Source organism: Mastigoproctus giganteus, chromosome 9 (assembly GCF_048544385.1).
Source record: "Mastigoproctus giganteus isolate SK-2022 chromosome 9, ASM4854438v1, whole genome shotgun sequence".
In the NCBI taxonomy this organism is placed as follows: Eukaryota; Metazoa; Arthropoda; class Arachnida; order Uropygi; family Thelyphonidae; genus Mastigoproctus; species Mastigoproctus giganteus.
The window spans coordinates 105,594,564-105,609,319 of record NC_143583.1 but is presented as its reverse complement, the minus strand read 5'-3'; the positions used below and the strand labels follow the sequence as shown (position 1 = coordinate 105,609,319).

At 37.4% G+C, this 14,756-nt stretch overlaps 1 protein-coding gene across 1 annotated transcript in view; it reads left to right on the top strand.

The window, feature by feature from the left end:
- The window catches only part of LOC150080619 (hamartin-like), a 124,645-nt gene that overhangs the window by 38,270 nt on the left and 71,619 nt on the right, over positions 1–14,756 (top strand). The window contains exon 5 of the mRNA XM_090380758.1: positions 11,912–12,008. Coding sequence (XP_090236884.1) covers positions 11,912–12,008 — 97 coding nt within the window. The remainder of the gene's footprint in view (positions 1–11,911; positions 12,009–14,756) is intronic.

Sequence of the window (14,756 nt, the reverse complement as noted above, 5' to 3'; positions counted from 1 at the left end):
GTCGAATTCTCGTAAGTCGGGGTACAACTTTGCATATAAATACGTATAAATTTTGTTTAATTGGGACCAAGGACTAACAAAAACACTAGTTTAGAAGAAAAATATTAATAAAATTGCAGTTCTTTATACATATTAATACAAAATATGTATTAAAAAAATAAATGACTTACATAAAAAAGTTATTTTGATGTCGATGGCTTCATAAAATCTAACAAATTCGTCTGACGACACAGCGCCTTCTTTTTTTCATGCAGAATTTCTTCGTAGCAAGCTAATAATTTTTTTATTCCTTGCTTTGTAGCTATAACGCATTCTTCGTTGTAGTCTATGTTTTCTAAAATTTTTAAGCCCTTTTCAATTGAGCTGAGACCTTCTGTCAAGTTTGCAATTGTCATGTGCTTTTCACCGTTGCCTCATTTAGGCCTGTAGCACGTGCAATATCACATGGTCTTTGATTTCGCTCAAAGCATTTCACAATTTCATATTTTTTCTCTATCGACAGAGGCGAACTGGCCATAAGCCTTACCGGGGAAACCCCGGTGGGGCTGTGTGATTTTAGCCATAAACCATAGTATGAGGCCACTATAAATTTTCCCGGGTAAAAATTTTTGACCCAGTCCGCCTCTGTTTATCGATAATTTCTTTTCTTTTTCTCTCTGAATCTTCAGTGTCTTCACCAGTATGCTTCCTTTTCACACCTTTTAAGTATTTTACTCATTTTTAGGGAATAAAGCACAATTACAAAACGAGGAGGCACGCTTGATATGCATAAACAAAGCTGCGCATGTAGCAACTGAATAAACAACACCATAAAGGCAGAGATACACTATTAACACCTCACATTTCTAGGGGTTACTACCATAAAACAATAAAAATCCAGTTGCGTTTCTGCTAGTGGAATCTGTTATAAACTGGTAGTAAACTCGATCTAATTGCATACCGATAGCTGGAATTGTGTTGGTTTTTACGTTATTATGGTGAAATGTGTTTCCCCTTCACTGATATAAAAAACATAAATACATTTTCAGAATCTTCTCTTCATTCCTATCGTGTTGTGTTCGGTTGGGGTGATTCTGCGTTCGACTGCCATTTCTTGTAAACACAAAGGCGAATCGTGCATAAGCCAATTCAGTTCGTGTTATATTATAAGATATCGTTACTGTATTTATAAATAGTGTACATGATCGAATCATGTAGTGTAAACACGTGTTATGCGAGGACTGACTGTATACGGCTCGACCGACGCAATCCATTTCTCTCGTGAAAACGATGTAATTTCCGACACAGCGTTGAGCACGAATTCGAACGCACACATATAAATATGACAGTTGGAATACAAATTCTTGTATATGTGTGCAGCTTATGTGCAGCAAAGTTGAATTTTGTTGATCTTTCGCTCTCATTCTCCGCCGTTGCACCGTATATCGATAACATATGAAAAACGACCTTGAAGATAGTGGGCGGCAGTGTTGTCAAACGAAAAAATCAAGAACCGCGTAACTCCGAGTTTGTGTAAGTCGGGGTATTACTGTAAATTCAAGGAAGAACTAGAAAAAAATTACTGGAAGTGTGGACTAGTGATGTGTTTTTTTTTTTTTTTTTTTTTGGCTGATGTTTTATAAGCTTGCATGTCCAACTGTTTTTTTTTTTTTTAAAGGAATAGAATTAAAGAGAATTGCTCTAGAAAGACTAAAAGAAGGAAGTGAGTGTATCTAAAATGCAATCTTTGTATCATAAGAATAGGAAATTACATGTTAGAGCAATTTTGGAGACTAGTGATCAAAGCTTTAAAAGGCCACATTCCAATCTTGTAGATTATTGGATTAAAGCGTTTTGAGTGAATGAACTTAATGAAGAAATGAAATTTGCAGTGAAGTATAAAGATATTAATGATCAAATTGATAAGTATTATCCTATCTCTATGGAAGAATTGAGGGAAATCCTTCCTGCCTTATCTACATCATCTGGACCTGATGCTTTTACTGATTACACCTTGAGGAGGAGGATTCCTCTGGAAATAAAGTAAAAAAAAAAACTTTAACTATTATTGGATTATTTTTACTTAGTTTTATGGCTCAGTAGAGTACCTCCAGCTCTTTCTTAAGTCTGCGGTGATTTTTATTCCCAAAAGGGAGAGAATACTGTACTACCTAATCATTTTAGCATTAGTAGAGGCATTTGATGCAAGAAAGCAAGCTTATGCAGCATCAGCCAAAAAAAAAAAAAAAAAAAAACCACTTCCACTTCACCCCTCTCTTCGTTCGAAATACCTGTCCAGCTGAGCCTTAAACTTATTTAGGCTATCCACTTCCACAACAAGGGATGGAAGTCTGTTCCACCAACCACCCACCCGCTGGCTAAAGGCAAATTTCCGCACGTCTATCCTACATCTGTCTTTCCTCAATTTGAATTTATGCCCTCTTGGGTGATTATTCTGAGCAAGAGGAAGAATCCCATCAGCATTGAGCATGCTCAAACCATTCAAGGCTTTATACATCTCTATCAGATCACCTCGCTGGTGCCTGGTCTCCAGACACTGTAATTTGCAAAACTTAAGCCTTTCTTCGTAAGAGCACCCCTTTGTTCCATTCACTAATCTTGTTGCCCTTCTCTGTATTCGTTCCAGCAGCTCTACATCTTTCATGAAATGAGGCCTCCAGACCTGTATACAGTACTCTAGGTGTGGCCTAACCATTGCCTTATACAAGGGAATAATCACCTCCTTATCCCTGCTAGAAAAATTCCTGTATATCATTGACAAGACACCATGAGCTATTCTTGCAGCCCGTCTGTACTGCTCAGAGAACTTCATATCTGCCTGCACAACCACCCCCAGGTCCCTTTCATTCTCTACCAATGTCAGTGTAGTACCACAGAGTTAATACGTTGCTCTGGGGGTTGCTGTTTCCCACATGTAGTACTTTACATTTGTCAATGTTAAACTTCATTTGCCACCTCTCAGCCAATCTGCTCAACCTTTCCAGATCCTGTTGCAGCAGCATAGTGTCAGTAGTGTCCTTGACAACCCTGCCAACCTTTGTATCGTCTGCAAACTTGGACATTAAGCTTGATATACCATCATCAGTATCATTTATAAATACAGAAAACAATAATGGACCCAACACTGAACCCTGAGGGACTCCACTAATAACATTAGTCCACGATGAGCAGTGTCCATTGATTACCACTCTGTCTTCTCCCCCTCAACCACCCCTTTATCCATAGCAGCAATTTGCCTCCAATGCCACACTGCTCCAATTTGTGCAGCAGTCTTCCATGTGCAACAGTATCAAAAGCCTTTCTAAGATCCAGGTATATAATATCAAAGTTATTCCCTGCATCCAGTTCTTTTGTGACTGCATCATAGTATCCAATCAAATTGGTCAGGCAAGACTTTCCCTTAACAAAACCATGCTGTGTCCAAGCTATAACTGAAGTCTTGTGTAGATGATCCTGCAGTGGTTCCTTAACCAGTGTTTCCATTAATTTTCCTGGAACAGAAGTTAAACTCACAGGTCTATAATTACTTGTGTCAGCCTTTGTGAATTGGGGTCACATTTGCACATCACATTTTAGCCCAATTACAATTGTTCCAGGTTTTTCTAATGATGTATCATAAGATTTTAGTGAGTAGATTGAATAGAGTAGTCCAGTTTGATTACCATCAGTGTACATTCCAGCTGATGTGTGGTTGTATGGAAAATATTGTAGTGTTGTCATCTATTTTGTTTGAAGCTAAGAATAAGCTAAAGTTCCTTCTTTATAGCATCATCTTTGCACAATCGGAAAGCCTTTGATTCTGTTTCTTATTCAGCCATCCAACAGAGAGCTACTGTGCTTGGAATATCTTCTAGCTTCATTGACTATCAAAAGTGAGGAATCTACAATTTTTCCATCTAGAGGAGTGCAACAAGGTGACCCCCCCCCCTCCTCTCATTACTGCAGGTTAATTGTGATTGACTTATATTTGAAGTCTCTTCCTGCTAACATTGGCTTCAATTCTAGGGATGGGGAGATAGGGATAGTGTCTTTTGCGAATGATATATAACTCTTGCTTAACAAAATTGAGTTCTCATTTTGCTAGAATCCACTTCACTTTTTGCTAGAACCTCAGCTTAAATCCACTTCTTTACATCAAGAGGCTTAATTATTAATGCTTCTAATTCATCTAAAGCAAAAGAAAGCTAAAATAGTGGAAGAAACTTTTAAAGGTAAAGAAGTATTGTTACCTGCAATAAAGTTGGATTTTCTCTGAAATATTTATCAACAGGAAGGATCTGTGCAGGCTACAATTGTATTTAGTATTTAAATGAGCTGTGGGCCACTGCAACATTCATTTCTGTTGCAAGTAGTACTTGTAATACCGAAACTATACCATGGTCTGATTTTGAGTAGAGTTACTGTAACAGATTTGAAGAAGTTTGATTTGTAGATAAGAAGTGCTATTCAACTGTGGTTTATATTGCCCCATATGTACCTCTGGCTTATTTTTATAGGATGCAGTTTAAGAATGTGGTCCTATGGAACCATTCTTTGATATAATCTGCAGATAAATGAACCATTAGGTGGCAGTGATCACAGTGTGCTGAAGTGGGAGTTACTCAAAGAGGTAACTACCATTAGGGGTAAAGGGAGGGGTTATTGCTTCCGTAAAGGTGACTACGATGGACTGAGACAGTATTTAAATTCTATACAGTGGGACCAACTGATGATGTTACCAACAGCAAATTCAAAATGGGAAGCATTCAAAGAACTTATCTTGGAAGCTACTAGGCTTTACATACCAACTAAGAAATATTGTTCAAGGTTTAGGCCAAAATGGATGTCAGATGAACTAATGAGGCATATGGCAGAGAAGAAAAATGCATGGGATACTTACAAATTAACACATGACACAGAAGCCTATGATAGATACAAGTTGATATGCAACCAAGTTACAAAGGAGGTTAGGCAGGCGAAGGCAGATTACGAGAAATCCTTGGCAAGGGATGCAAAGAAAAACAGCAAAGAGTTCTTTACTTATGTAAACTCTAGAAGGAAGGGGATGAATCAGATTGGTCCACTTGATATTGATGGGTCAACTGTTGATGATCCTGCTCAGGTAGCTAACAAACTAAATGAATATTTTGCATCGACATTCACACATGAGGAGTTATTCAGCAAGGGGAATGCCAGAGGTGTATTCAACTCTAGCAGTAAGCTACAGAATCTTGAAATAACTTGGAGTAAAGTGGAGGAGAAACTGTTGAAGATAAACACAAGAAAGGCACCCGGGGTGGATGGGATCTATCCAGTTATATTAAAGGAGGCAGCAAAGGAAGTAAGCAAACCCTTAGCCATAATTATGAGAGCTTCCTTGGACTCAGGGGAGGTACCCATAGACTGGAAATGTGCAAATGTGACCCCAATTCACAAAGGAGGATCAAAGGCTGACACAAGTAATTATAGACCTGTGAGCTTAACTTCTGTTCCAGGAAAATTAATGGAGGCACTGGTTACAGAAGCACTGCAGGATCATTTAGACAAGACTTCAGTTATAGCTCAGACACAGCATGGTTTTGTTAAGGGGAAGTCTTGCCTGACCAACTTGATTGGATACTATGATGCAGTCACAAAAGAACTGGATGCAGGGAATAACTTTGATATTATATACTTGGATCTTAGAAAGGCTTTTGATACTGTTGCACATGGAAGACTGCTACACAAATTGGAGCAGTGTGACATTGGAGGCAAATTACTGCTATGGATAAAGGGGTGGTTGAGGGGGAGAAGACAGAGAGTGGTAATCAATGGACACTGCTCATCGTGGACTAATGTCATTAGTGGAGTCCCTCAGGGCTCAGTGTTGGGTCCATTATTGTTTTCTGTATTTATAAATGATATTGATGATGGTATATCAAGCTTAATGTCCAAGTTTGCAGATGATACAAAGGTTGGCAGGGTTGTCAAGGACACTACTGACACTATGCTGCTGCAACAGGATCTGGAAAGGTTGAGCAGATGGGCTGAGAGGTGGCAAATGAAGTTTAACATTGACAAATGTAAAGTACTACACATGGGAAACAGCAACCCCAGAGCAACGTATCAACTCTGTGGTACTACACTGACAGTGGTAGAGAATGAAAGGGACTTGGGGGTGGTTGTGCAGGCAGATATGGAGTTCTCTGAGCAGTGCAGACAGGCTGCAAGAGTAGCTCATGGAGTATTGTCAATGATATACAGAAATTTTTCCAGCAGGGATAAGGAGGTGATTATTCCATTGTATAAGGCAATGGTCAGGCCACACCTAGAGTACTGTATACAGGTCTGGAGGCCTCATTTCAAGAAGGATGTAGAGCTGCTGGAACGAGTACAGAGAAAGGCAACAAGATTAGTGAATGGAACAAAGGGGTGCTCTTACGAAGAAAGGCTTAAGTTTTGCAAATTACAGTGTCTGGAGACTAGGCACCAGCGAGGTGATCTGATAGAGGTGTATAAAGCCTTGAATGGTTTAAGCATGCTCAATGCTGATGGGATTCTTCCTCTAGCTCAGAAAAATCACCTGAGAGGGCATAAATTCAAATTGAGGAAAGACAAATGTAGGATAGACGTGCGGAAATTTGCCTTTAGCCAGCGGGTGGTTGGTTGGTGGAACAGACTTCCATCCCTTGTGGTGGAGGTTGATAGCCTAAATAAGTTTAAGGCTCAGCTGGACAGGTATTTTGAACGAACAGAGGGGTAAAGTGGAAGTGGGTTTTTTTTTTGGCTGATGCTGCATAAGCTTGCTTTCTTGCATCAAATGCCTCTACTAATGCTAATAAGAAATCCACAGGATGAAGATAAAAAGATGAGTAAGCTGTTAATGTTGTCATCTCCATTTGTGAAAGCTGCTACTGAGCCAAAGATTTTTAAAGATGAATTGAGGCATTGGTTTGAAAGATGGTTCCTGGATGTTAGAATCCCTTAAAAAAATTAAAGATGGAGCAGCCATTAAGGGGAGGCTGATGAAATTCAAGCCCAGCATAAATTTCAGAAGGCATTAGACTTATATCTGGTTATGAATATATTGATTTTATAAAGACTAGAATAAATGTAGTACCCACTATAGCTAGAATGTCTAGGGTGAGAGTACAGGAAAAGAATTGTAGAACATACCACAGTTGAATTACTGGCACAACTAGAACAACATTGTCATTTGACCCATGATGGCCAGTGATGTGTATGTCAAAAGACATGAGGCTATTGTTAATAATAGTGAAATTATAGTAACCTTATTGTTAATAGCTATTGTTAATATTATTGACAATACGCTTACCCAGATAGAGTGGACTGTGAAGAAAGAAATGTATTATTGGACACAAGAAGGTGGTAGAAAACGTTATCTGATATGTTTATAAAGGGCTTGTGCTGTGGATGCACGGTTGTGAGTAACAACTTTCTTAGACAGCAGCCATCCACCTAAGTGTGATTATTAAAAATATAATCATTAGCATTAATAGAGGCATATGATGCATAAAAGCAAGGTTATTCAGTATCAGCCAAAAAAAAAAAAAAAACCCCCATTTCACTGCTCCATTTGTTCCAAATGCCTGTCCAGCTCAGCCTTAAATTTATTTCGGCTATCAACTTCCTCAACAAAAGATAGAAGTTTGTACCACCAATCAACTACCTGCTAGCTAAAGGCAAATTTCCACACATCTATTCTACAACTGTCTTTCCTCAATTTGAATCTATGCCCCCTCAGGTTCTTAATCTGAGCAAGAGGAAGAATCCCATCAGTATTCAGCTTGCTCAACCCATTCAAGCCCTTATACACCTCAATCAGATCACCTTGCAACTGCTTACTCTCCAGGTGCTGCAATTTGCAGAACTTAAGCCTTTCTTAGTTAGAGCACCCTTTTGTTCTCCTCACCAATTTTGTTGCCCTTCTTTTTACTTGTTCTAGCAACTCTACATCCATCCTAAAATGAGGCCTCCAGACCTGTACACAGTGCTCAAGGTGTGGCCTGACCATTGCCTTGTACAACGGGATAATCATGTCCCTGTCCTTTCTAGCAAAATTCCTATATATCATTGCTCCATGACCTGCCCTCTCAGCCCATCTGCATTGCTCAGCAAACTTCATATCTAACTGCACAATTACCCCCAGGTCTTTTTCACTTTTCACTTCCCTGAGTGTAGTACCACAGGATTGGTACGTTTCTCTTGGGTTATTGCTACCCATATGCAGTAACTTCAGTTGCCACTTCTCAGCCCATTTGCCCAACTTATCCAGATCCAGTTGGAGTAGTATGCTGTCTTTACTGTCGTTAACTACCCTGCTAACCTTTGTATCATCTGCAAACTTGGACATTAAGCCTGATATACCTTCATCAATATCATCGACGAATACACAAAACAACAATGGGCCTATCACTGAACCCTGGGAAACTCCACTAATAACATTCGTCCGTGAAGAGCAGTGTCCATTAATTACCATTCTCTGTTGTCTCCCACTAACTTTGTTAATGATTGATTTCACATCAATTGGCAATGTATCAGCACTTGTTTACAAAGCGTTATACACGATATGTGCAGCACAGCCTACACTCAAGATGTTCATTTTCATGTTCTTGCTTAACTTATGAAAGACATTATTCTTGCCTTTTCTCGCAGTGCCTCCACAGTTGGTGTTGCAGTTGTCACCACAAAATGCTATCTTGTTGGTTAACTTATATTTCTCCAATATGGACAGAATGTTATCCACTAATATCTCAGATGTTTCTTCTGTGAGATTTTGATATTCCAACAATTTCACTTGTATTCCTTTCATGGATATAAAATACCTCACCAAAACTGGCACCAACTTCAGGCTTGAGTGATTTGATGAATCTACCATAACAGATACTTATTTTGTCTCACGTAAGTCACTCATCACTTCACGAAATAAAAAATGTAGCCAGTACATTCACAACTATACTTTCACATTTTGTTCTTGCACATGTGAAACTTTTCGACAATAAGTTTTGTATGATGGTAGATGTGCAATCCGCTGATCTAAACGAGTGGTTATGCTTGATACTATGGAAAGCTAGCAATCCTTCTTGTGCAGCGAAACGTTTCCATTCACCACATATGTCTTGTTGTTTTGTCATGAAAGAGGTTAGTTTACAGCTTGCACTTTTTGCCGCAACTGCTTCTTTGTGCTTCTTTTTATCAGTGTGCTGTGTAATTATCTGAACGACCACCATGTTCAACAGAAAATTCAGCTGTACAAACAGTGCATAAAAGTTTACCATGAAGGCCTCTCCAGCAACTTTCCAGTTCCTTCTGTTTTGTGCAATGGCCATCCATTTACTACCTACAAACTCTTGAATTTCATCTGTCGATCTCCATCATTGTCTTCCAGGTTTACTTCTAGCTCCCCTTGGGTACCATTCTGTTATTTTCTTGGTCCATCTGTTATCATGCCTTCGAGCTGTGTCCTGCCCAAGACCATTTTTGTTCTTTGGTTTTGATAATGTCCTTTACTTGAGTTGCTGCCTAATCCATCTGTTTCTCTTCTTATCTAACAGTCTGATTCCCAATATAATTCGTTCCATTCTTCGCTGTGTAGTTGTCAGCTTCTCTTCCATTCTTTTGGTGAGTGCCCAAGGTTCACTTCCATAAGTCATGGTGGGGAGTATACATTGGTTCATTATTTTACGTTTCAGACAAACTGGGATATTGCTCTTCACTATGTGACTATATTTCCTGAATGCTGTCCATCCAAAATTTATTCTTCTCTTGACTTCTAGCCATTTATCATTATTACAGCTAATAACTTGTCCCAGATAAGTATATGACTCCACCGTTATAATTACTGCTGCTTCAATCATTATTTCCCTTTCTGTGGCATACTTGTTCATCATTACTTTTGTTTTAGTTATTCATCTTTAGTACAAAATCCTTACTAACTCTGCATAACTGATTACAATTTTTCTCTAATTCTTTGGGATCATGGCTTATGACCACAATGTCATCTGCAAATCGTAAATGGTTTAGGTACTCTCCATTCACATTGACTCCTTTCTGCGACCAGTCTATTCTTCTGAAAGCTTCCTCAAGGGCAGCAGTAAACAGCTTCGGAGATATTGTGTCTGCTTGTCGAACTCCTTTCTCGATTTTAAATTTCCTACTGTCTTTGTCTAGTCTAATAAAGGAGGTAGCACTCTCATATATTTTCTTCAAAATCATAATATGTGGGGTATCTATGCCTTGTCTTTCCAGTGCCTGAAACATTGCCTTATGCTGTATGGAGTCAAATGCCTTTTCATAATCCACAAATGCCAGGCATAATGGTGTTTTATATTCATTTGCTTTCTCCATTAGCTGTGATATTACGTGAAGGTGATCCATAGTTGAGAATCCAGTCCTAAAGCCAGCTTGCTCTTTCGGTTGATTCTCATCAAGTATTCTTTCTAATCTGTTACTAATGACCCTTGTGAACAACTTGTAGATGTGGGATAAGCTAATTGGTCTATAATTTCCAATTTCTGATTTATCTCCTTTCTTATGCAGCAAAACTATGCTTGCATTATTCCCCTACTTAGGCGCCACACCTTTTCTAATGCACTTTGTGAAGAGCCTTGCCAGTTTTTGTGTTATGTCTCTTCCTCCCAATTTTAACAACTCTACAGTAACTTCATCTTCCCCCGGGGCTTTCATTTTCTTCAATGCATGTTCTACCTCATCAGGAAGAATATCGGGTATGTCGTATGTGTTGCTACTTTGCAATCCATCTTCCCCACTGCTGGCATCATTCTTGTATAATTCTCTATAGTAGTCTTCTGCTATTTGAATTATGCCTTCTCTGCTGTTTATAAGTACACCATCGCTATTCTTCAGTTTCAGTATCATTTGTCTTTCTGTATTACTGCTCATGGCTGCAGATTTAAATCCTTTGGTCTCCCTTATTGCTTGTTCTACTTTTCTTGTGTTAAATCTTCTTATGTCCTCTCTGAGTCTCTTTCTAATGGCTTTGCATAACTCAGTATACTCAGTTTTCTCCCTGTCAGTATTTTTCTTGCTCTTCATGTGTCGTCTTCGGTTCATCATGACAAGTGTTTCTTGACTAATTTTTTATTCTTTGGATTTCTTTTTCCCTATAGATTTCTTGGGCTTTATCACTTTCAGAAAGTTGTAATATTCCTCGTCGATATCTTGGTCCTGAGCAGTCTGCAGAAGCTGAAACCTGTTCTTAAGTTCCAGTACATACTGCTTTTTCTCCTCCTCTGTTATCTCAAAGACCTTTGTATTATTTACTCGAGTCAGTTTTTTCCTTTCCTTTCCTACATCTATATCAAGTGTACATCTTACCATTCTGTGATCACTTCCAACATTTACCTTATTGAGGATGGTAACATCATTCACAATATATCTTCTGTTAGTGAGGATGAAGTCGATTTTATTAGTTGTTAATCCATTTGGACTCTTCCATGTCCACTTTCTGTTCACCCTTTTCTTAAAAAAAGTGTTCAATACTGACAGTCCTTGAGATTCTGAAAATTACACAAGGCTTTCACCTCTTTCATTTCTTTCACCAATTCCAAAATTTCCTATAGTTCCCCTTTCCGCGCTGTTTTGTGTTTTTCCAACCTTAGCATTGAAGTCCCCCATAATAATAGTGTAGCGGGTTTTCTGCTCATCTAGAAGATTCTCAATTTTGGTGTACATTTCTTCAACCTCTTCATCATCATGGCTCGATGTTTGTGCATAAATCATTATAACCTTTAGCTTGTACCTCTTAGAAATCTTGAGTAAGATTTCTAAGAGGTTTCTTGCTTGCTTAGCCGTTTTCTTTTTCTTGCTTGCTTAGCCGTTCAGTAATGTGATTAAATCCTACTATTTTTATAAATATTATATATATATATATATATATATATATACACACACACATATGATTATTTTTCAGATCTCTAAGGGAAGAAAATAACTATCAAAATTTTGCAAATAAGAAATTGCAGGCCCTTCTTGTTGACCAGAAACAAGAAAATGATACCTTAAGGAATGTAAGACAAATTACAGACATTTATAAGAATTGGAAGATAAGTGTTAATGTTTATTGTTTTATTTAATGAGGTTTTGGTTGTAGTTTAATTTTTTCCTATAAAGCATATATATCAATTATTTATATTTCAGTTTTATATGTAAGGCAGACTTTGCAGTAATATAATTTTCATGTTTAGATGCACTGTGTATTAAAATTTCGTCTTTAAGTATATAGAGTTTAGTGTCTTAAGTATATTTATTTGTGTCTTAAGTATATAGAGTTTAGTTTATTGTTTAATGATAGGGTGAATTACTAAAAAAAGATGTATATGTAAAAAGATATATGCATATGTTGAGCCAGTTCAGATAAATCTTCTAAATTCAGCAGGCTTTTAGCCTGCTGAATTTAGAAGATTTCAGTTTGAATTTAGAAGAATTCAGTTACTTGAATTTGCTGGATTTTGAGTAGCCATATTGTAGTCTTACATTGATTTGGTGGGGGGGGGGTTAATAACTGAATTGATATACTTCAATTTATTGTGCATAGTGCTATGCAGGGTATCCAACATTGAGAGAAAAGTAAAGTACAATAGATAGAAAATTATCATATTATACAGGTTGTTTATCAAGATCATCAATATAAGAGTTTGAAAAAAATAGGATACTAGTAAGTTTAGTTTTATCTTCAGGCTAGGATGCAATAGAACCATAAGGTTTTAGTAGAGGTGGGAGTATAGATGGACAGAAGTTGCAGCCAATAGCTTTGGCAAAAGATCAGAATGCTTGATACCATTTGCACAAGAAGAAATTTTTATACTTTTAGCCAGCCCAAAAGCAAGTTTGGGTTGATTCATAACTGTTTTGCAATCGTTGTTAGTTTTTGTTTAGATAAAAAATTAATATGGAGATTTAGGTGCAACATTGTTATCCTGAACAGCCTTAGCAAATTTATTGGAAAAACTAAGGTTTGGATAAAGGACAAGATTTTAAGGTAAAATGTGAAGTAAAGGATTTTATCCCTACAAGAATAATTTTACTGACAATCTGAACAAATATTGGGATCAGAAGAGCTAAAACAGTAATCCAACCAAGGGAAAGAAGAAGTGAAACCTTGCAGAGCATCCCATTTCTCATTCTTCTAATGCCAAATGACATGAGGCCGAAAATGACCAAAAGAGAGTGGGAGGGGTCAATTATAGAAGAGACCATCACCAAGTTATGGTCTAAGATACTTAGAAGACCACTAACTTTGACTATATACTTTTGAGGTCATGAATGTTGGGTGTGCGATGAGGATTGTCTAGTGTTCTGGTAGGTAAGTGAACAAGCTGAATAAGATAATTGCAAAAGCATCAGTACCTTGACCAGCTGAGCTTATGCAATTAGAAAACTGAAACCAGCTGGAATTGTGAACATTAAAATCAAGGGAAATTACCTGATCGTTAGGAAAGTTGAGTGATGGTTGAGGCAACCAATAATTGGGATTCTCTCAGAAAAAGTAAGGCAGGCTTGGCAGACTATGTGAAAATGGATATAATTGAGATTGGAACTACAAATGAAGGAGATGTTTTTTGGAGGTTTAGATCTTTTCACAGATAAGTTTGTTTTATTAGTTTGACAATTCATCATACATTCAGTAGATAAAGTAAACGTGAAGGGGGGAAACATGTATGGATTAATGAAATTTTTGGATATGGCATATACCCAGCTCCTTGACATAGATTGGCCTCATCAATACTTCCCTCATGTACATTACTCAGACCCCCCCCCTTCCAGTCACTAGATGGCAGAGTAGAGAGTAAGGGTACATAGCTGATCTAGATGCCTCTTAGAAAGTTACCAACAGGTTTGGCCCAGTGGACTATATAGTGGCTGGCCTGCAAAAGCCATTTTAAAGTTATACCCTTAAAACATAAGGAATATTGCATCTTGCCATGATGCCCATTATAACCTAAAAATATATCACTCCTATTGCATGATGGAAGGAATGAAAGTTGCTGCAGCTTTGCTCTGGAGACTTAACATGGATTTTGACAGTCACCTGCCACCTAGTAAATTATAAAATACAAATTTAGCTTTATTAACTGCAATAATATAAATTACACATGCCACTCACTGTTTTATCTCTCTTTCACTTTCTTTATTTAAAAATTCCAGTTTAGACAGCTGTACTTGCAAACTGCTTGTTACTATGACATTCATCACATAATTGTGTCACATACATTTCCAGTAGTTGCAATGTACGTATTCTTTTTTCTGTGTTTTCACATTCTTTCATACTTTTTTTCCTTGTTTTCACTTAGATATTCTGTGTTGAGCATTATACTTTAAATAATGTTGGATAAATTATTATTGTACAAATATCTCATTTCAAGCCATCAAGTAAGTGGATTTCATTTATTTTATTCCAGTGAGAATGTTTAGTAGGCATCAAATATGCAGTGGTATAGAAAATTTTATTTATAAGCACCTAAAATAAATTGAGTAATTATGTGCAAAAGTACTTGATTTAGACCAATGCTTAGGCATAATCACATCTATATAGACATTCAACTGATTCTGTTGCCAGCAGTTTACTAATAGGCAGGGGTTACTCTCCCTTTCTTTGAGGTATGTCATATAATATCTGTTCAGTAACATTCTCTAAGAAGTCCTAGATTGTTGCAAATTTTATTATTCAATTTGAGTTTAATTTAATTTTATATGATTTTTTAATTTTCTCTTATACCCATTGTTGTTTTTATTTAATTACAGCTCTTTGATGGTAT